The sequence below is a fragment of the Natator depressus genome, chromosome 10, assembly GCF_965152275.1.
Source record: "Natator depressus isolate rNatDep1 chromosome 10, rNatDep2.hap1, whole genome shotgun sequence".
Classification (NCBI taxonomy): domain Eukaryota; kingdom Metazoa; phylum Chordata; order Testudines; family Cheloniidae; genus Natator; species Natator depressus.
The window spans coordinates 70561008-70581650 of record NC_134243.1 but is presented as its reverse complement, the minus strand read 5'-3'; the positions used below and the strand labels follow the sequence as shown (position 1 = coordinate 70581650).

General features: G+C 47.4%; 1 protein-coding gene across 1 annotated transcript in view; it reads left to right on the top strand.

The window, feature by feature from the left end:
- The window catches only part of AGBL1 (AGBL carboxypeptidase 1), a 380933-nt gene that overhangs the window by 66572 nt on the left and 293718 nt on the right, over positions 1-20643 (top strand). The window contains exons 7-10 of the mRNA XM_074966495.1: positions 4940-5148; positions 10226-10391; positions 12004-12077; positions 19843-19959. Of these exons, the coding sequence (XP_074822596.1) occupies positions 4940-5148; positions 10226-10391; positions 12004-12077; positions 19843-19959 (566 nt within the window). The remainder of the gene's footprint in view (positions 1-4939; positions 5149-10225; positions 10392-12003; positions 12078-19842; positions 19960-20643) is intronic.

Sequence of the window (20643 nt, the reverse complement as noted above, 5' to 3'; positions counted from 1 at the left end):
TGAGGCCAGAGAGGAGGACTCCCCACAGCCTTCTCCCCGATGGCAGCAGCGAGCTGCGGGGGAGGGCCCCCCTCTTCCCCTGGCAGCACACACACCTTGCACCACTGTCACTGCACATGCTCCTAGGACCCCTCTCAGGTCCAGGAAGCCCCCTTGCCTCCCCTGCGGTGGGTGTCGGGGGGGGCGGGCTGCCATCACATGCTCCCCTGCTGCTGCCCGTCACTGTAGCCTCACTGGGGGTGGGACATGGGGCTGCCCCTTGCCCAGCGTGAGGCGGGAGCGGTGACTGCAGGTCGGAGGGAGGGGGGTCTCCCTGTGCTGGTGGAGGGTCCCACCGGAACAGAGAGAGGTCTGAAGAGGAAGGGCAGGGTCAGGGCAGCCTGCCCTGGCACTAGTGAATGTGGGGCACTAGGACCCTGCAGCAGCAGTTGATGCAGCAGAGCAGAATGCAGGATGGAGCTGCAGTGGGCAGCCACCGGCTTGAGGCAGCTCAGGGATCCAGGGGAGGTGCACCGGGGCAGCAAGTGGGGACAAGGGGACACTCGGGGGAGGCAGGCGGGGCCGGGGGAGAGACCCGGCCCCAAACATTGGTGGAGCCGAGCCCCCGGGCCCTGATTATTGCTGGAGCCCGGGCACCACGGGCCCATATAACTCACTGCCCCTGGAGTCACCTTAACAAGGAACCCACATCAGCTGCTTGCTGAAACCACTGAGCCCACTAGATCTGGCTCATCCCATTGTTCACTGCATAACTAGGCCCATCTTTGGGGAGAATTCATCCAGTTCCCTGGGCCCGTGCTGCTTCCTGCAGCCCCCATTGGCCTGGGACGGTGAACCGCGGCCCGTGGGAGCTACGTCGGCCGAACTTGCGGATGCTGCAGGTAAACAAGTTTACCCCTTCCAAGCTCTTGGAGACTGCAGGGTTAATTTAGCAGAGCATCTTAGCTTCAAACCATGTCCTTGGCATAATGAATTAATTGAGTGATTCTGATCAACAAAGAGAGCACCAAAGAGATTTAAATAGCTAGATACAAAGATAAATATTTCTTTGTTCTTCCTGGTAAGCAGTGGCTTGGTCATCATATTACAGGTTGACTGAAATCCAGTTATATGATTGTATAAACCAGGTGATCACCAGTGGTCCCATGTGTGCAGCTTCAGAGGGGGCGGGGCTGAAAAGGAGAGGCTTCAGGAGCATCCCCAGAAACAGCAACACCCCTCAGGCCATAATGACGGCTGACTGGTGACGTGTACCTGCTATCCTCAAACCCTGTTTTGGGGTCCCCCGCCTGCCAAGCAGTGAACGAGGCAGAGTTCCCTTGAAACTGGAGACTTGTCTTTTGTGTGAGCTCCTGGCTTTAGATGCGTCTTTAACCACTGTGGAACATCCAGGATGAATGTACCAGCTGTGCTGGGTCCATCCAGGCAAAGCATGCCTGTTGTGTCATCAGACTCGCTCGCTATGTCCAGGCAGAGAAGAGTGGCCCAAATATGTCCTCGTTATCCATTGACTGCAATGGAATATTAGTAGAAACCTGTAGCACAGTGGAGGACCAACAGCAGAAAGGTTGAGAGGCAAAGGGCATTCTACCACCTACCACACAGGAGATGCAAATCCACTCCAGGAGGAGATGACTTCTTACTGCCTACAAATGTGCACAGTGCTGCTTGTATCTCTATGACTCATACCCACCATCTGTATTTTAGCCAAAATACAGACATATACAGACAGGTGCATCGCGTAGATGGAGAGACCAACAGATAAGAGACAGGTGGGGAGGTTTCTGTTTTCCTTCCTGCCTTCTGGAGATTTTGGCATTCCTCCTTTTTTGCTCTTTCTCTGCTTTGCTGACTAAAAAACTGAAATGGAAGAATAGAATGAGAGAGACCTGCCAATGGGAAGAGAACAGGAGAGGTTGATGGGATGGTCCAGGAGAGCCAACCAAACTGAAAGTCTCAATGAGACAACAGCATTTTGGTTCCTCACCAGTAATTCTCATCTCTTGTAATCAAAGTGTTGTGGGTATGGACATAGAATAATTCCCTCGTGTCCTGCCCTAGTAACCTTCCTTTCCTCTAGAACAGACTTCCCTACATTAGTTCATAATGCCAATGTTTAGATCAGGGATCAGCAACCTTTGGCATGCAGCCCGCCAGGGTAAGCCCTCTGGCAGGCAGGGCCAGTTTGTTTACTTGATATGTCTGCAGGTTCGGCCGATTGCAGCTCCCACTGGCCGTGGTTCGCCGCTCCAGGCCAATGGGGGCTGTGAGAAGCGGCACGTGCCACGTGCCAAAGGTTGCCGATCCCTGGTTTAGATGCTACATTGATAAGTGCTACAGGAAACCTAAGAGAAATAAATAATGAATATACTCAGGCCTTAGACTGTGTAGTGCTTTTTATCCATAATGCACAATGGGAGGATTGGAAACTGAGGCACAGAACGATCAAGTGACTTGCACAAGGCCATACATGTGAGTCACTGTCAGAGTCAGGAACAGAAGCCAGGCGTCCTGACTCCCAGGCTAGAGCTGGCTGAAAAATGGGGAAAAAAATCTTCAAAAAATATTTTACAGGAATTTTACTTTGGTTGAAATTTCTACCGAGCTCCACTCCCAGCCCTTTCCACTGCCACTATGCCCCATGGGTCCTGACAAATGGGTTGGAGTGCTAAATGGGTGTCTCTAGCTCCATTCTGATTTCATTAGCCTCTGTACAAGGCAGGAGGCCACCCTGAGTCTGATTCACATTGCCCCCACCCCAAGCTCCCCGACTCTGCTCTGCCTCTTGTCATGTATATGTAGTTTTGCAGAGCTCCCTAAGCAATTCTTCAAGGAAGATTGACTGATTTGAGGGGTTAGTCATCCTGCAGGTTAGCGAACATGACATCTGGTGGAGGATTAACAGGAAATCGTGAATCAAACCGTTGGGACTGATAAGGGATTCTCAAGCAATTAAAGTTTTCTAGCATGCGTGTGCGCACTAATACTGAGTGAAGGTCAGAGGAGTAACACACCTGTGGTCTCATACACACTCACAATTGCCAGAGCTGAAAACATGAGATATGTTGTCAGAGCTGTGTGGAGGCCAAGAAGTAGGATAGCAGAGGCTGCTGCAGGCCTCGATTGAGGTGCAGTGGAATAACAGAGACGGCAGCTCAAGATTGAGGTGCTTCAGCAGATTAATGTGGTAGCTCAGGACTGGTATATCAGTGGGGTTGCAGGTCAGGATTGAAGTACATTGGCAGCGCTTTGTGTGGAGCTCTTTGCTCCCACCCATCCTCCCTCTTTGTGCAAGATCTCTGTGTGATGTTTCCAAAGAACAGATAGAGAAGACTTGCCACAGGGTCCTTCCTTCATCCCTCCCAACATCTCCTCCTCCTCCCCATCACTGAGGCTGATGTTTGCTGTCTGCCCTTCACCTGCAGCCCCTACACCTGCCCCAGTGCCTTCCCATTCTCTCCTGGTTGCTGACCTCCCTTGGCCCCAGTCTCACTGCCTTTCTCTCTCCTCCTTAATTTCTGGCTTCCTTCTTCCTCTTCTCCCAGTAAATCTCTGCTGATGACTTTAATACTCCAGGTGTGAGTGGTTCTGGCGCTCTGTTTAATGAAACAGCAATAGATTGGAGCCCACTAGCCCTGGAAAACCCATACCAAGAGCTTTCTCTTGCAAACTGCATACAGTAATTGGGATTCAGGGGGCCCAATTTATGCTTCCTGGCCCTGTGGGTTGATGAGCATGCTCCTGGCAGCTTCTGAAGTGTGTCAGAATGGGGCGTGTGGTGGACCAGCCAGGAAAAATACATTCATTCAAGGGCTGGTTTAAAGGGGAAAGAACAACCTGGAGCTTGCCTGTACTCGCACATGCTGGGGCATGGCAAGGAATGCAGGGAAAAGGCGCTTCAGAAATGTTGAATGGCAGTGTTGTTAGCTCTCATGATTTTATTGCGAGTCTTGCGATATTTGGTGTTTGTTTGTCTTAAAGACCAAGCATCTGGAGATGTGATTGTGAGAATCTCAGTGTTCATTTTTTGTAAAGAACTTTTAAATCTTTGTGGTTTTGGAGTGAAGCTTGAAAATGTGACCTGATCGCACACAAAAGGCTCAGAAACCATAGGGCAAAGAAAAAGAAACCAAACGTGGTGTTTTGTTTAAAAAAAAAAACCACTCGTGATTTTTAAGTTAATAATGATCTTCTGAGCCTGATTGATGATTAATGATTGGGTTGGCGGCCCTGAAATAGCAGAAGGGGCTGTGATTTTACAATCTCTGTTGTGCAATGGCTTTCATTACAAAGGGGTGTGTGAGCATGCATCACACCTTTCAGTAGCCAACACAATCTCATTGTCTGGGGCCGGGTCATGTGACTGAAAAGTGGTTGGCTTTGTTGCCCTCTGTAGGTCAGTCTCCTTTGGGATCCATACTACTGTATGAGGATCACATGACCCTCTCCCAACCAATCATATTGCATCTCTCTTTTTCCCTCCTCAGCGGCCCCTCCCTCTTTCATATTCATTTTGAGGAACATAGGGGGTGCGGTGCGTGGGTCAGATGGAGGCAGCCACAACTACGGCTGCTGCCCTGTGCTCCATTCATAGTGGGTGTAAATAAAATACTTCAGTCTCCAGGGCTGTCAATCCAGCATCTCCCACTCGTGCCAAGCATCTCACTGCAGGAATTGTCTTTAGTTTTTGCTTTGCTTAGTGCTATGTCAAGCATGTGCTCTATGCTTAACAAATAACAATTAAGGTCACCCATGCAAATTATTAAAATCAAGTTAACAAACATGTCTGTGATTGTGTGCGCAAGACCAAATGGATGTGCAAGTGTGTGCATGCGAGTGTGTGAGCATTGTGCATATATGTGACAATCATCAATCAGTACTTGTGTGTGTGTGTGTGTGTGGGGAAGTTTGTAACTCAGCCATATCCCTTTGGTTTCAGAGTCTAACAGCCGACGGGCAGTCAGCAGAGGCTACCTGTGTGAACTGCTCAGGCTGTACCAGGACTGGCACCGCTGTGATGCCTCCAATAGGTACATCCATGTCCGCAGGGGTCTCCTGCTCTGCCTCAAACACATCACCAACATCAGATCTGCCAGGGAGACTTTTCTCAGTGCCCGTGGCCTGGAGATCCTCTTCACCACTGCACAGGTAAACACAATCTGGGGACTAGACTGAGCCAGCTCAGCAGCTGCTTCTGGCTTGTTCTACAGTTGCAACGTAGAATTCTTCTTATGTTTTAAGCGGTGCTGATTGAAAAATGGAATTTCCGTCCTGTAGAAAATTGCGATACTTTGACTATTTTTTTTTGTCCCGAATCAGGACAAAAATTCAAAACATTGAAATTTTTCAGAGAACAAAAAATCAGTTCAGAAATGTTGAAACATTTCATCTTTAATGTTAATCTCCGTCTGTCTGCGCCTCTGCAGGGCCTCATGGGAATTGTAGGTCCAGGTCCCTCATGCCCCTATTCTTCCTATGGACCCTACTCCCTTGCTAGCTTGCATCTCCCAAGATGCTCCACAATCTCTCCCTGTGGCTGAGCCGCTGCAGCATCTCACGGATGCATGGGAGATGCATCCTAATGGGACGTCCTTCCTCTGGTGCCTGAGGAATTGGTCACTGCTTCAGGTGGGGCTAGGGGATCAGATGTAGCAAGGTTTCAATCAGGTTAATGGCTCTTGTGAACAGTAAGTCCCCAATGCATGTGGTGAATGGAAGCAGCTGTGTGAGAGCAATGTCTGTGACAGCCGATCATGGCTTGTTGCCTTTATAAGCCTTTATCAGTCCATGGTGCCTTCTGAGCTAATGTCTCCTGATAGCTCAGCCTGGGAGAAACACCCTGAAAAGTGCAAACACTGGGTCACCTTGGGTGAATAAACAAGATACGACGCACCAAGAATCCCGTGAAGAGTGAGAATGCTAATCCTTCCAAAGGTTGGAAGTCGAGCAGAAATGACAGCTTCAGGGGGTTCCAGTTTGCTTTCTCTACCACGTGCCATGGGAGATCTGTTGGCAGGGGAATCACCAAGGTTAATAAGTCCAAAATATCACATTCCTTGACCCCTAAAAGGTACATTTCTGGTCTTACACTGTCTCCCTGAGAGATCAAATGATGTTCTCCCAACCGCCTGGAGGAAAGGTACAACCCTGTGAGGATCCCGCCCAATTCCCCACTCACAGCTAGAAACCACAGATGAGTGTGTGCACATCGCACTGCTGCCGCTGCTGGGACTCTTCAGCATCCTCATGATAGAGAGATCCAGGGAGAGTGTGCTGGCTACAGTGAGAGACCTCCCTGCTCTGGGAGACAGAATCTACTGAGAGTCCCTGCCTAGGTGGTATTTTAACCCCTTTACAAATGTATTAGCCAGTGGTGATTCATTCTATGTCCCTCTAACCTGGTTTTAAAGATGTTAAATTGATCTGGTTGGAAAAATCTGACAAAATGTTCTTTCATTGGAATTGGCTGCATTTGCTTATGTGTTGAAACGAAAATGTTTTAAGACTATTTGATTTTGACGATGTTCCAACAGAACCCAGGAAAGACTCATATGGAACGCTGCCTGTCAGGTAGTTTTCTGTCAGAAACCTGCCTGCTTCCCTGCCAGCTCAATCACCTTGGATCCTCAGTAGCCCATCTGGCATGCTGACAGGAAGCCGAGAGCCTGGAAGCCTTGGGAGTCCTGAGCATGGCACTTCAGCAGCCTGGGCTTCTTGGATCCCCTGCTCTGTGGTAACCCATCAGATACCCTGCCCCAGAAATGGGGCTCCAGTCTCTTCTGTGGTGAATTAAAAAAAAAATGTGGATTTTCATTTTGAATCAGAACGGAAACAAATGTTGAAATATTACAAGTCTCCATGAAACAGAAATACTTTTCCCACTCAGCTGTTGTGTTAAACTCTTTCTATGCTCATGCTTAAATGTGCTGGTTAAAACATGTTCGCAAACACATCTTTAAACACGACCTATTGGCCTAATCTGGCTGAAGTCTCAGACAGAGCTCACAGGCCTTGGAGGCATGCAGGTCGCAGTGAGATGAGAAAATGTTCTCTGCCCCGCAAGAGTGTGCAGGAGATGGTTGCATGCAGCACCCTCTCTGCTTCTTTATTATTTGCACATCTGATTTCTTTTTTGGCTCAGCTGGTATCTCCTCAGTCCCTGTGCCTTAGCCTTTCCTCTCAGTTAATATTGTTATAGTCTCAACCTTTCCTATACTGGCATCAAATAACTCACAAATACACGGAGTGCAGAGACTACAGCACAGATGAGTTGAGTTCAGGTCAACTCTACTTTGGATTTCTGAACTAAGAATTGAGTCTGTTCACAGCTACTATCACCCTTCCAAGCAGCATGCTTGCAGCAACTTTACCCTCACACCACTATTTGCGCATACATGAGATGCTATGTGGTTTAATCCGCACCTTTGGACTGTATCCAGAGGACTCCTGTTTGACGTTATACTGTGCTTCACAAACAGTTCTTTGCCCACTTACAGACCACATCATGTGAGGATCTCAAAGCATTTACAAACATTCATGAACGTAGGCTCACAAAAATAGCTGCAAGGTAAAGTGTCTCTTACTGATAAGGAAATTGAGGCACAGAGAAGCCGAGTGACTTGCCCTGTATTAGACAGTGAGTCAGAGGCAAAGCTGTGACTAGAAACCAGTTCTTGTAGGCCTTTGCTCTTCCCTTCCTCAGAGCTGATTTCAGAATTGTCTTTTCTCCCACTCTTATTTTTCTAGCCTCCCCATAGGAATCCTGCCTAATTCTAGGTTATTTTTCTTGCTTCCCCATAGGAATCCTGCCTAATTCCACAGACTCTTATAATGCCCTTCATTCATACAGGCGGAAGTGGACCAAGAGCCTGTATAAAATACAGCCGTTTTCCTTTTATTGCGTATTACAAAGCACTTCAGTTTGTTCACCAATCACCCTGCTGGACGAGCTGAATAGCCCCGGCCCTCCATATTTCCCACTGTGGGATGCTCAGCCAACGGCACTAACCATTTATTCTGTCTTCTGGATTGTTCCATTTTCAATGTCTACCGAGAGGGTGTAAACATTCTGAATGGTAATAAAAGATCATGTTGATGTTGCTCTTTCATGTATTGGTGCCTTTATGATGCTTTCTGTGGCTTCCACTGATATTGTGGTGTGTGAGGGCTCAGTCCCAAGTCACCAAGGATACAGACACTCAGCTACTATGCTAGCAGGCATGGTACAGCATAAGAAGCTAGCTAGACAGATGATAGCTATATTAGCTTTGCAGTCCTCTTCCCCCTGAGGAGGCTGTGGTGTATATATGCGCTGTAGCTATGAAACGACGATTCCTTTGTTTTCTCTGTATTGCACATATAAATGACTAAGAACTCCACCTTTGGGCAGAGGCAGCAACCATTTTGTTCTCAGAGCTGCTGTCCTTGTTCCAGAAGAGGCACTCACCCATTGCACCCTCCCAAGGAGACTTCCCTTTTTATTCTTGCTTGTCTTGTTTTCCTTAATTTAAAATAAAAGTCCTTCAAGATGAAAATCTGTGGTTCCAGTGTGTGTGTGTGTGTGTGTGTGTGTGTGTGTGTGTGTGTGTGTGTGTGTGTGTGTGTGTGTGTGTGTGCACACGTGCGCATGGGGAGTAGGCTGGAGTTGGAGCAAGGGCAGTCTATTAAAACAATTGGCAATGGGAGTGTTCCTGGCCAGGTAGTGATGCTGAGCAGAATAGAGAGATCGTTTCCCTTAGGAGCCTATGTGCCTGAGGTTGGATCACCTGGGTGTGGGTTCTTGCCTGTGGATTGACTAAACCCTTGCTGAATGGCACAGGGCCTATTACTAGACCTGCAGGTAGTTGCTTCTGATGACTCATCACTAAGGCTAAGCTTTTGTCACAGATATTTTTAGTAAAAGTCAGGGACAGGTCATGGGAAATAAACAAAAATTCACGGCAGCCCGCAACTTGTCCCTGATTTTCACTAAAAATATCCCTGACAAAAGGGGTAGGTGGGTTCAGCACCCACTGTTGCTGGGGCTCCTGGGTCCCCCACTGATGTGGTGTGTTGGAGCTCCAGGGTCCTCCTGCCCCTGGGACTGGGCTGCTGTGGGGTCCCCTCACCATGGACAGCTGGTAGCTGCAGCTGCGGCTGGGCAGATTCAGGCGCCTGCTGGCCGTCATGGCTGGGCAGCTGCAGGGTCCGCCAGCCTCTTGCTGTGGATGGGCAGCTGCAGGGTGCCCCCACCAGATTGGGGACTGGGAGCTGTGAGGACATGGCTGGCTGGGAGCTCCAGCCCCAGGGCAGAAAATGTCACAGAGATCAGTGGAAGTCAAGGATTCTGTGACCTCTGTGACATAATCGTAGCTTTACTCATCACACTCTGGCTCAGGGATGACATGGGTGGCTGAGTAGGAAGTGCTGTCCCTTCTGAATCAGTATTAAGCCACAGTTCAGTGCTGGAGGGGACTGTGTTTTATGTAGACTTCCAGTCTGCTGGCACGTCTTAAAAATTTTAAAAAAAAAGAAAAAAAAAAGTTGAGCTGACAATAAAATCTATCACAATTTTCAGAAAGCTAAAAAGCGAAGAAAAATTCATTTCTGGTGAAATGAAGCATTTCATTTGGATTTAGAGCTTTTTTTTTAAAAAAGTGTTTTTAAATTGGAAGGAAATTTCTGAATTAAAAGTTCTTTCAAACTGAAAAATAGAAACATTTAGACTTTTTTTTGTCATTTGTTTTAAATGATCAGTTCGGTGAAACTGACATGCATTCACAAAACGTTTTGGTCGCTGAATCAGCATTTTGTGCCCCCCAAAGAGCTCCAGCTGAAGAATTTTGCTCCACGCTAGCTGTAGGGAGGTGTATGGATAACTCAGTAGCAGGTGCTCTTTTTTTTTTTTTTCTGACCCCAGTGCCTTCGAATGGTGCTAGGGAACCCTGTGCCCTTTAGATGGATGTACCAGGAGATGGTGAATGACCTGTAGAAGCAGATAAACTATTAAAAAACCAAGATGCTGTGCTCCCGTGTAGACTTCCCTGCTGTGATAAGGAAGGAAAAGGATGAAAGAGAAACACGGGAAATATAAGGAGTTGATGCAGAACTGCCTGAATATTATTCAAATGCTGCTCTTTAAGGCTTTCAGGGAAGCAGCTATTTTAATGTCTGGCAGATCTGTGCAAGAGGAAGGATGCTTCTGAATGGCAAACATCACTGAATATTCTTCTTCATTGGTGCCTAGGATTGCCTGGATAGCAAGCTCCTGGATCCTATAGTAACTACAGTGGCCCAGATCCTGAGGAAGTGCTACCCCAAGGGGCCTCTGCCTTTGGCTACAGTACACAGCTCCTATTCCTTCTCTCTTCCTGGGAGTGTCAGCTCTGAATCTCCACGTGGAGGACCAGAAGGTAAATTGCTGACTGAAGAGAGAATGTGTGGGGGGGGGGGAGAGGGGACAGTGGGGGACTGATGGGGAGAATGGAAGGTCGGGGCCAGGGGAGAGAGGAATCTTGTCCTGAGCTTTTCATTTAAAACTTGCATGGTGGTCCAGACTGTTATGCTATAGAACTGGGTCTGAATCCCTCACTTTCTGTCAAGGCTAGCAGGGGAGATGTGAGATAGTGAAGGGTAGGGGAAATGAAATTAAATCCTTATTGCTTTAAAGTGACCCGAAGGAATGGCCTTGGCAAAGGCTGGAACTACTGTTGCTTCATGGCAACTGGGAAGGGAGGGTGTGTGTGTGAGACAGAGAGAGCACAGCAGGTTTATATAATTTTTGGTGATGCCCAGAATGGAGTCATCCTGTCCATAGGACGGACTGTGGCAACCGCCCCAGACCCTGTGCTCTGGGGGGCCCTGCCCTTCAGCGGGACATGGGGTCCAGGGCAGCCTGGAGAGTTAGCGGGGGGGGGAGGTGTCTGGCGCTGGCAGCAGCGTGTGACCCGGCCCCAGACCACCCCATTCCACCCTTTCCCCCAAGCTCCCACCCCATCTCTTTCTGGCTTCTGCCCCTTCCCGCGAGCGACACCAGGAGCCCCCCAAAGCACCAAACATTGGTGGAGCTGGGCCCTCTTTCCTAAATATTGGTGGAGCACAGGCACCACGGGCCCATATACCTCACCGCCCATGTGTGGGGGTGTGAGTGTGTGGGTGTGTGCACACATCCTTCCTTGCAACTTTTTTAGTAAATTGATACTGCCAACCAATGGCTCTTTTTCCTTCTCGAATAATCTGGCTGCAGCTATGCTATGTGAATGGAGTTTGTGAGCACTTGCAGGCCAGGAGGGTGTATGCCCAGGCAGGAGAGCAGCATACATGCAAGAAGCGTGCCCGGGAATGAAACAAATATGACCTTGTGCACTGCCAGCCTTCATGCTCCTTACCAGCACCATTATGGCACAACCCAAACAAACCTCTGACTACTATTTCATGTGTGCAACCATTTTCAGCAAAGATTGTGGAGCTTCTGCTCTATACCTCCAAATTTCTGCCTCACCTCTTTAGAAGGTATTGATCTTCAGGATTTTCCTTGATTTTCATGGGACGTTTCTGCTTTCCTCTGGATACTCCTGCTTCTTTTAGTCTAGGTATGTAGGACATACCATAGCAAGAATAAAACTCACCACCCTACTTGCCTACCCCACCTCCGGCAAACCTAAACCAAGCAAATCAAGCAATAAAATCCAGGCCCAAGATAATTTTTACCCCCCAGAAGGAAGAAGAGCCAGAGATGCCATAAAGTCCACTAGGGACTTCATTATTGCTATTGACTTTTACATGGAAGGTGCTCAGATACACCAGTAATGGGCGTCTAGGAAGCCCTAGATCCCATATAAAGCTGTATCTGATGGAACACATGGGATCTAATCTTTATTCTAAGTCTTACATTCAGCTTTGTGGTGGTTTATAGGGACAAGACATGAATACTGCACACGAGGGTGGCCTGCCTTTTTGGGGTGGGCTAGGGAGAAGGCTATTATGATGGAGGCCACCTGCTCCACCTCTTTTCTACTTTTGCAGATGGCTATGAAGATGATGGTGAGGAAGAAGTGGAAAAAGACCTGGATAACGAGGACCTAGAGCATAAAGAGGAAGTAGGTATATGAGTCACAGCTTCCTTTAAAATGCTCCATGTTCTGTGAAGGGAAGTTTTTTTGGTCCCCCTCGCCCCAATTTTGAGCTCTGATGGGCAGGGGCGCCATTTCAGATGAGGTGGGGGATAATTTTAACTGTGATTCCAGAGGCTACTTGGGCACCTGAAAACTCTGTTTGTTTTTCAGATAGGAACTTAGGTAGAGTGCTCCTGTCAGATAATAATTTCTAATTCTGAAAGAAAGAAAGAATTAAATAAATATTAGACCTACTCAGCTCTAATACTAATATGTTCTGACATCTTGTGTCAATTAAGGGACACTGGTTAGGTTTAAAATTGTAATGTGTATTCTTACTTTGTTACTAATTCTTGAATACAACAATTGAAACAATTGTAGAAAAATCTAGATTACTTTCTATCACTTTTTTTGCAGTTCATCAAGCTTGGAATAGATCATTTAACTTTTGGAAACATCCTACTAGGGCAAGACCCCATGAGTTTATACTGCACCTGCCTGGGGCTCTAGGGGTGTTACCTCACTACAAATAGACTAGAAACTCACCAAAAATAATGAGATTGGCTTTAAAACTAATGATATTATGTAAAAATAATAGATTTGGTGTTCTTTTTATTTACATTCTGCTTTTTGAGCCTTCACAGTGCACTGGGGTCACATCTCCACAGCCACAAGGGCTAGAAACTTCATTTCTCTTTAAGAATGAAGGATGAAATCATCACGTATCCACTTGACTCCAGGAGCTGGGGCTTTAAGGAAAACAATAATTATCATGAGACTCATGACAAAATCATGAGAGTTGGCAACACTGCCTTCTGTTTAGAGGCTAGTTACTTTCCAGGAGGGTCACACTACAGTGCTTGAATTGCAGTTTTCACAGGAGAATATTTAAAACCAAACACCAAGAAAATTCCATCTTTTAAAGTTGAGGAAAAATATTGAGACTTCTGAGGTATCTCAGGGCCACTGCAGGCAGGAAAGGAAAATTAACAGCAGAGGAGCTCTGGGCAGCTCTTCCTCTTGAAAGAAAATTGGAGGGTCTAATCTTCTAGATGTTAATCAAGTAAAATTATTGGCATCAGTGCCTCCACTCATAGATATTAACATCACAGTGAACACGTGATAACATGTGTGGTCAATAACTATACACTTCATACTTAAATATCTGGGCCATCTTATCCAGAGTTACACATCATATATGCATTGGCTCAGGGACTACGTTTTCCCACTAGATGCCTTTGAAAATCTGGCCTTTAGTCTGTGTCCCCTTGTGTGACCAGACAGCAAGTGTGAAAAATTAGGACAGGGGGTGGAGGGTAATAGACGCCTATATAAGACAAAGCCCCAAAGGTCGGGATGGTCCCTATACAGTTGGGACATCTGATCATCCAAGTGTGTCCCTCAGTGCCCCATCTGTACAATGGGAATAATAGCATTGCTCTACCTCACCGAAGGGCTGTGATGTGAGGCGCTCAGATACTATGGTGATGGGGCCACATAAGTACCACAAGTAGAGTGGAAAATTTGCTATATCACTGCTAACCCTTCCCTGGGTTTTGGCCCCTTCTTTTCACCTGCCCTCCTCACATCTCCCTCTTTTCTGAAAGTAAACTTAGCTTAGAGGTCTTGGCTATATTTCTTCTGAGTCCCCTGCTTTCTCTCTGCAACCCCCACTCCCTCCCAGAGGGATTACTGTTTTACAGATTCATCTAATGACGTCCAGATCCTTAACCTTTCTTATCTTAATCACCCTGCCTCTGTTTGTAAATAAGACACTGACTCCCTGCCCCAAGGGCACAAGCTGCCAGAAGCACCTGTCTGCAGAACTCGCATTCCACACTAATTCTGTGCAGTTAAGAGGTCCGCCTGGGAGCCCACCTCCTGCAAGAAACTCAGGGTGAGGTGTCCTGCAGGGCCGTCCTTACCCATACGCAAAGCACGCAGCAGTGTAGGGCACCAGGAAATTTGGGGCATCAAATTTCCTGGGTGCCCTGCGCAGCTGCGTGCTGCTCCAGCTCCGGCTCTTCCCCATGGACTGCGCCTCTTTCCTGCCCCTTCCCCTCCTCAGCCCCACCCCTGCTCCTCCCCAGCCCTGCCTCCACTCCCCTGAGCTCAGCCGCACTGTCGGTGAGTGCTGGGGGGTGGTTCTCCCCTGCCCCCCAAGCCAGGCCCACTCCACAGAGGCCTGGGGCCAGCCCCCCGGCTCCTACCCCCTCAGAGGCCTGCGTAGGGCCCCAGAATAGCTAGGGACATCCCTGGTGTGTTGCCCTCCCTAATTGGCACCCTTGCCATTCACAGAGAGAAAGTTGATTTGTTTGTGGACCCAAAGCAGACATATAATCATATAGGGCTGCTTGACTGCAGAAAAGGCAAGAGCAACATCTTCCTTGGAAGGGCGGTCTCTTGAACACACAGCTAAATGGTGCAGGCAGACGTCTAGGCAGTTTGGGATGCAGCCAGTGGTGTAAGTAATATTATTTTCTTCCCAGTACGGGGTGGGGGGCACACCAGGTAAGGGCGGGGGGCACGTGACTTCCCCACATGACCCCCCCACATGACTCTGCCCCACCCCCAGCCCGGAGCCCCTACACTCTTCCTCTCCCCTCCCCATCCCAGGAAAGGAGCAGAAGAACTCCCAGCCCCATTCCCTACCCTTCCATGGAGCTGCTTCTCCTCTGGCTCCACACAGCAGCCGCCCTGCCGGAGCACAGGGCTGGGGGTTCTGCTCCTTTCCCCACTGCGGGGGCAGCAGCATGCAGGGAAAGGAACAGAATGCGGGCAACTCCTCTGGCTGCCGTACCGCTCCCAGCTCCCCCACCCAGCCCTGTTCTCCTGAGAGGCAGCTCTGTGGAGGGGCTGGGGGCGGTATGGTGTCTTTCCGGTACACCGTACTGGCTATAGATAGCTTGCTGCTCCGGCATACCAGACTGCACTGACTTACTTGCACTGCTGGATGCAGCTGCTTGGCAGCTGTGGCCAGGATGGTGTCTGAGAAGCTGAGAATACTTCAGCTTTGTGTAGGTAACCTGTATGATTTGCCCGTTATTATAGAGAGAGCTGGCCAATCTGTTCCCGGGAACAATCTGGTCATCACTCTGAGTTCCTTGTTTCTGTTCCCCAACAGATTCTGAACAGGATCATGATTTCCCCACATTTCTTCCTCGCTCGCATTTACTACAGGAATAAAACTTTTGGGTGATCTGCTTTCAGGCCATGGTTTGCTCACGAACTGTCACCTCATGTATTTCATAGTCCCAATTTGAGCTGTATGTAGGTCACATGGTATTTTTTCCATTTCCTATTTGAGTGATTATACCTTTTACAACTAGAGTCATGAATAAGTCTCACTGGAGCTTTGATTCTTCCAGGCAGAGGGCATGGGAGGCACTTTAAGGAGAAGGTGATGGGAGGCCTAGGAGATTTTAGGAAGTATTAACCTTTTCCTTTTTTCCCTATCACAATAGCATTATATTTTGGCTATGTACCTGGACCCCAGTCTTTAAAACAGCTTGGCTCCTTTAAGCTACAGCTGGAGCACCTACTCTTAGCCACTTTCTTTTACCTGTTCCTGCTCATCTCATGAACAAATAATTATTCAGAACATTGTTTGCTTTCTCTCCTCACTCTCTTTCCCTGCCACACCCAGCTCTGAAAGGCACAAATTGAGGATGCATTTGCAACCCTTCTGCTAGGTGGAGCCGGCAGCAACCAGGGCCGGGTTCAATATCTGGGGGTTCCTTTTCAACAATACAGCACAGAACCAGCTCAAGCCCTGACCCAGTAACCTGGAAAAATTACATAGCACCCCTGGGTGTCTCTGAGAGGCAATACTTCCCCACTCGCAAACACAGAGTCTGAGTGTAGAGAAGAAACTTTTAATGAAAGGAGGGAAGTTACCCGACATTAATTAGGGAAAATGCCACAAGCAGGATTCATAATCATAATACTGTGAGCAGGACACCCAACCCAGAGTGCTCCCTCACCATATCCCACTCACAGTGTTTGTCCTTGGTCAGTGAGGACCCAGACTTCAGAGGTGCATCTGTGAGAGTTCACCTCCAACCCAGGGAAGAAGGCACCTTGCTTGCGCTGCCATCTGAGCACTTGCTCTGGCTGGCCGACCCGCCAGCCACAGTTCCTCTCTGCTGGCTGATCTGCGAGCTGCGGTTCCTCACCACCTGGCCAGCCTGCCAGCCGCTGTTCCTGGCCGTCCTGCCCTTCCCGCCAGCCGCTGTTCCTTGCCGCCTGGCTGTCCCACCAGCCATAGTTCCTTTCCACCGGCTGGCCTGCCAGCCCCGGTTCCTCTCTGTTGGCCAGCCCACCACCTGTGGTTCCTCACTGCCTGGCTGGCCCGCCAGCCACGGTTCCTCTCCACTAGTCACCCTGCCCGCTGCTCATCAGCCGCTCGTTGCCTCGCCAGCCGCTTGTTCGCCAGCCAACTGTCAGTCATCTTCTACTGCCACTTGCCTCTTTGCTGTGATCTCTGCACATCAGTCTCTTAATGATTTTCAGCTATGGCAGGCTGGGCAGAAACACTGCCCCATCTCAAGTGATTTCAGCTCTCATTTGAGCGCTTTAACATAACAAAGGGCTCCTAATGAAGCCTATTTAGCTCTATCTTTGAACAGTGGGAAGAGACAGGTTAAACTAGATCAGAGACCCTTAGGGAGAGTCCACACCTCCTGGCTGGGAGACCTGTCTCTGCCCCTCTTACTTTCTTAGGGGTCTGGCATTCGAGCCCCTGGCTTAGCGAGTTCCTTTCAGTCGGGACAAGCTCAACACAGTTCTGCTCCCCTTTACTCATACAGTGAAGATAACATTGATAACAACATTTCACTACCCCTGCATTCAGTATTAAAAGTTATATAATAATACACAGGTTAAGAAAAGAGTGTCTGTACATCTGGGTATAGTGCTTAGATTATCCACAAATACAAAGTTTGTTTTAAAAGTCATAAGATACATATAGTGCATAATCAGCAAACCGAAATTTAGGTGAATACATTTAAGAATACAGTTTGGATATTTGCATCCAAGTATTCGGGTACATCACTCATGAAAAGTTATACAGAGTTGGCTGTGGAAAGCAAATATAGCAATGAGTGAAGATTGTCCCTCAGTAATTGAGCATTTAGGGTAGGTTGTCCATTTACAAAATACAATTCATCAGGAAAGTATTTCAGTAACTTTCCCAACAGTGCTTCTCATTGGCACTCCAGCTCATCCCTCCTGGTATTGCCGATGTCCGCTGATGTGTTCTATGTAGATTTCACTCGACCACCTGATGGCATGATTTGTAACCCAACACCAGACAAAGCTGGTCACTTGGAGTAACACAACTCCTGTCTGCTAGATACCTACGCAGAGTAGTGTATTCATGTATATTCAGTTTGCCCCTGAAGTCTCTCCCCCTCCCAAACTAGCTGTCAGGGGAGAGTTCATTCAGACCCTGCTTACACATGCAAACGTTTCTGCTGTGAAAATGCATTTTTGTACAAACACACATTCCAGCATGAATGAGTTTTCACCCTCTGAAACATCTTTGCAAACAAAACCTTGTTCCTACAAATGTTTGTGGGCATCAAATTCAAAAGGGCACAAATGCCGTGTGATCTGATGCAGTTTAGATGTGAGTTGAATGTTCTTTTCACTGTTTGCCTGCCCTGCCTACCTGAACATTAATATGTCACCCAAATGACAAAAAGGAAAGAAAACAAATGGGCTCAGCGTGCTAACCTTCCCTTTAGTGACTATTTTCATCTGAAAACTGGCCAAACTGTTCATTAGAAATCATGTTCTTTGCCAAGTTAGCCCCTTTTTTGTTTAGTAATTCATTCCCAAACACATCCTAAAATCTGTAATTATGTTCATTATTCATAAGGATTCACCAACTAGTTGTGAACAGTTTTTAGTTTATTGGCTGTTTGCCAACACTTTGCTTTGAATATGAGTTTTATTTATTGGTCTCGTATGGTTGGTCTCATAAGTCTCATGCTACCCCACCTTCTGACTGACTTTTACACAGATTGATAATGTAGGATGAGTCGTGAACTTTCAGTGAAAATTTTTGTGCAAAGAATCATTTGTGCTCAATTTCCTGATACAATTGTGATTCAAAAACTTTTTCACAGCTACTTGGCAGGTGTTCAAATATTTGTGAATAATGTCTAATACTAATCATAGTGAACTTAGCACAACACTTTTATTGGTGAAAATATTTGTGAATCCTCTCTCTAATTATTTGATCAGCTCTACCAAAACCGGAGTCCCCGTACCAATCGAACATCCAGTCCTGTCATGGAGCCCATCCCCACCATCCACATCATTAAAACCCACACCTACAGATTCCACATAATTCTCCAAACTGTCAGTCCATCCAAACCAATCTTCAAGAGCCCAGCAAACCTCCAACACTCACTGCTGACTCCCGTGTCAACCAGTTCCAACCACCGCCTCAAGTCAACACAAGTAACACTTTGTAGAAACAGCTCAGCCTTTCAGTACTGCTATGGCTCAGGGTTTGAACTGCTGTCGACACCCTGGTGTTCATGGGAGTTTGTTGATAAATAGAATCATTTCTGAAGTTATTATCAAGAGCAAATTGCTTCTTTGTTGTGGTTTGGTGGTGAATGCTTGCTAACTGCATGCTGAATTATTTGAATAATGCTGTCATGTCGCAGCCATTCATCAATGCCATTTAGCCACCCGACCCCCCCCTTCCCATTCTCTTATGCGATGACTAAACACTTGACACTGCATGTCTTTGACTCTTATATCTGATACGGAGGGGGATGCATGTCAATGCACAGTTGCCTTTGGATGTGCAAGTTTCAGACATGATCCTTGTCGTTGCTTTATAGATAACTGCAAACCCAAAAGAATAAAAAAAAAAATGAACAGAAGATGGATTGGTCAAGAGACTAAAAGCTATTTATCAACAGTGTAGAAAGATATAAATAAAGTAACAGATGAGAAATCAGTGCTTGAGGGCTCAGTGAGGTGTGTAGTAGAGGGATGGGGATTTGGGTTTCGAAGGCAGAGAGAGGGGGCCCTGATGAGCAGCAGTGGGGACCAAGGCAATCTTGGTTTGAAGAGGCAGGACACTAGAAGATGCTATTTTGCTGGTAATCAGCAAAACTAATTTTGCCTGTGACATACTGTGGGATTTTCTTAAATCTAAATTGTTTGATTGTCTGGTCTCTGAATCAAAGGTGTTTTCTCACTCCTTCATTCAACACCTGAGACAGCACATCTGCAGGTTACATCAGCACATCCTGGATACTCAGGAGACTGGCTGGTGGCTTTGGGTGCCACACTTTTTGGGTGGCCAAGTTGAGACACCTTTAAATGGGCATGATTTTCAGAGGGTGGGTCTCAGCACTTTCTGAAAATCAGGCCCCTATAAGGTGTCTCAGCTTGGGCACTCAAATAGCGAGGCACCCAAACCCACTACTCACTTTTGAAAATCTTGTCCAGGACTTTTGAGTTACATGCCAGTGGATCGTTCTATGGCTGTGGGCAGGTGACTTAAACTTTTCTGCCTCTGTTTGCCCTTCTATAAAAATGAATTTCATTGCTCTCATCTAGTTGCCAAGGGTGGCTGGTTTACTTCACGTGTGTCAGGTGCTTAGAGATTCCCAGATGAAAGGCAGGATGTAATATACCGTTTTATAACTATCAACTCAGAGACCGTCCCAAATGGGTCGATAGCACCTTTAATTTATTTCTTTTCCTACTTTGACTTTTGAAGGATGATGATTTGGAGACAGATGTGAACAAACTGAGCTCAAAGCCAGGTCTTGACAGGCCAGAGGAGGAGCTTGAGCAGTATGAGGCAATGTGTCCTGAACTTTCCCTTGCTTTCCAGGTAGGATAACATTGTGACTTCCTTTATCTGTGAACGCAGGTAGGGATGTGCAGTACTGGGGCTGCTGACTGAGAGGAGGTGGGCAGACGGACGTACTGCAAAGGGGAGCACTGGATGACTCAAGGTATCGGAGAATCCAAAATGTAGACGCACCTGGAGCTCGTTGGGTTGAGTGCAGCCCCAGCTGGTAGTGGGTGAAAGGTGTTAACATCGGAAAGCTGTCTGGTGGCATTTAGCAAAAAGGCTGGGTCATGGGGGCCCAGTGGATAAATAATTAAATACCCACGTGAGAAAAAACCCACATCCACGAATGGAGATTATATTGTACCCTTGTTGGCAGGTTCAACAGAGATGCCGAGAATCAAATGGAACACGGAGATTAAACTGGCTTGTCTACCCCTAGAGGTGGTCAGTCAAGGTCAGGGTTGGAGCACAGTGATGGGGAAGCGTACACCATCACTGCTTAAAATGCAGACAGTTCTGGGGTAGATCAAACCAGTCATTTAACAGTTTGGGACAGGAAGTGAAGAAGAATATTGTACTCAGTACTGGAGGCGGAGGAATGTAGGAAGGCAGAATATAATTATTCAAATTTAAACAAGACACCAGAGTTCATGCATCTCCTATCATACAAAATGTTGTGGTATTTGTGATGACTGCAAGTGGCCAGGAACTTGGATTAAC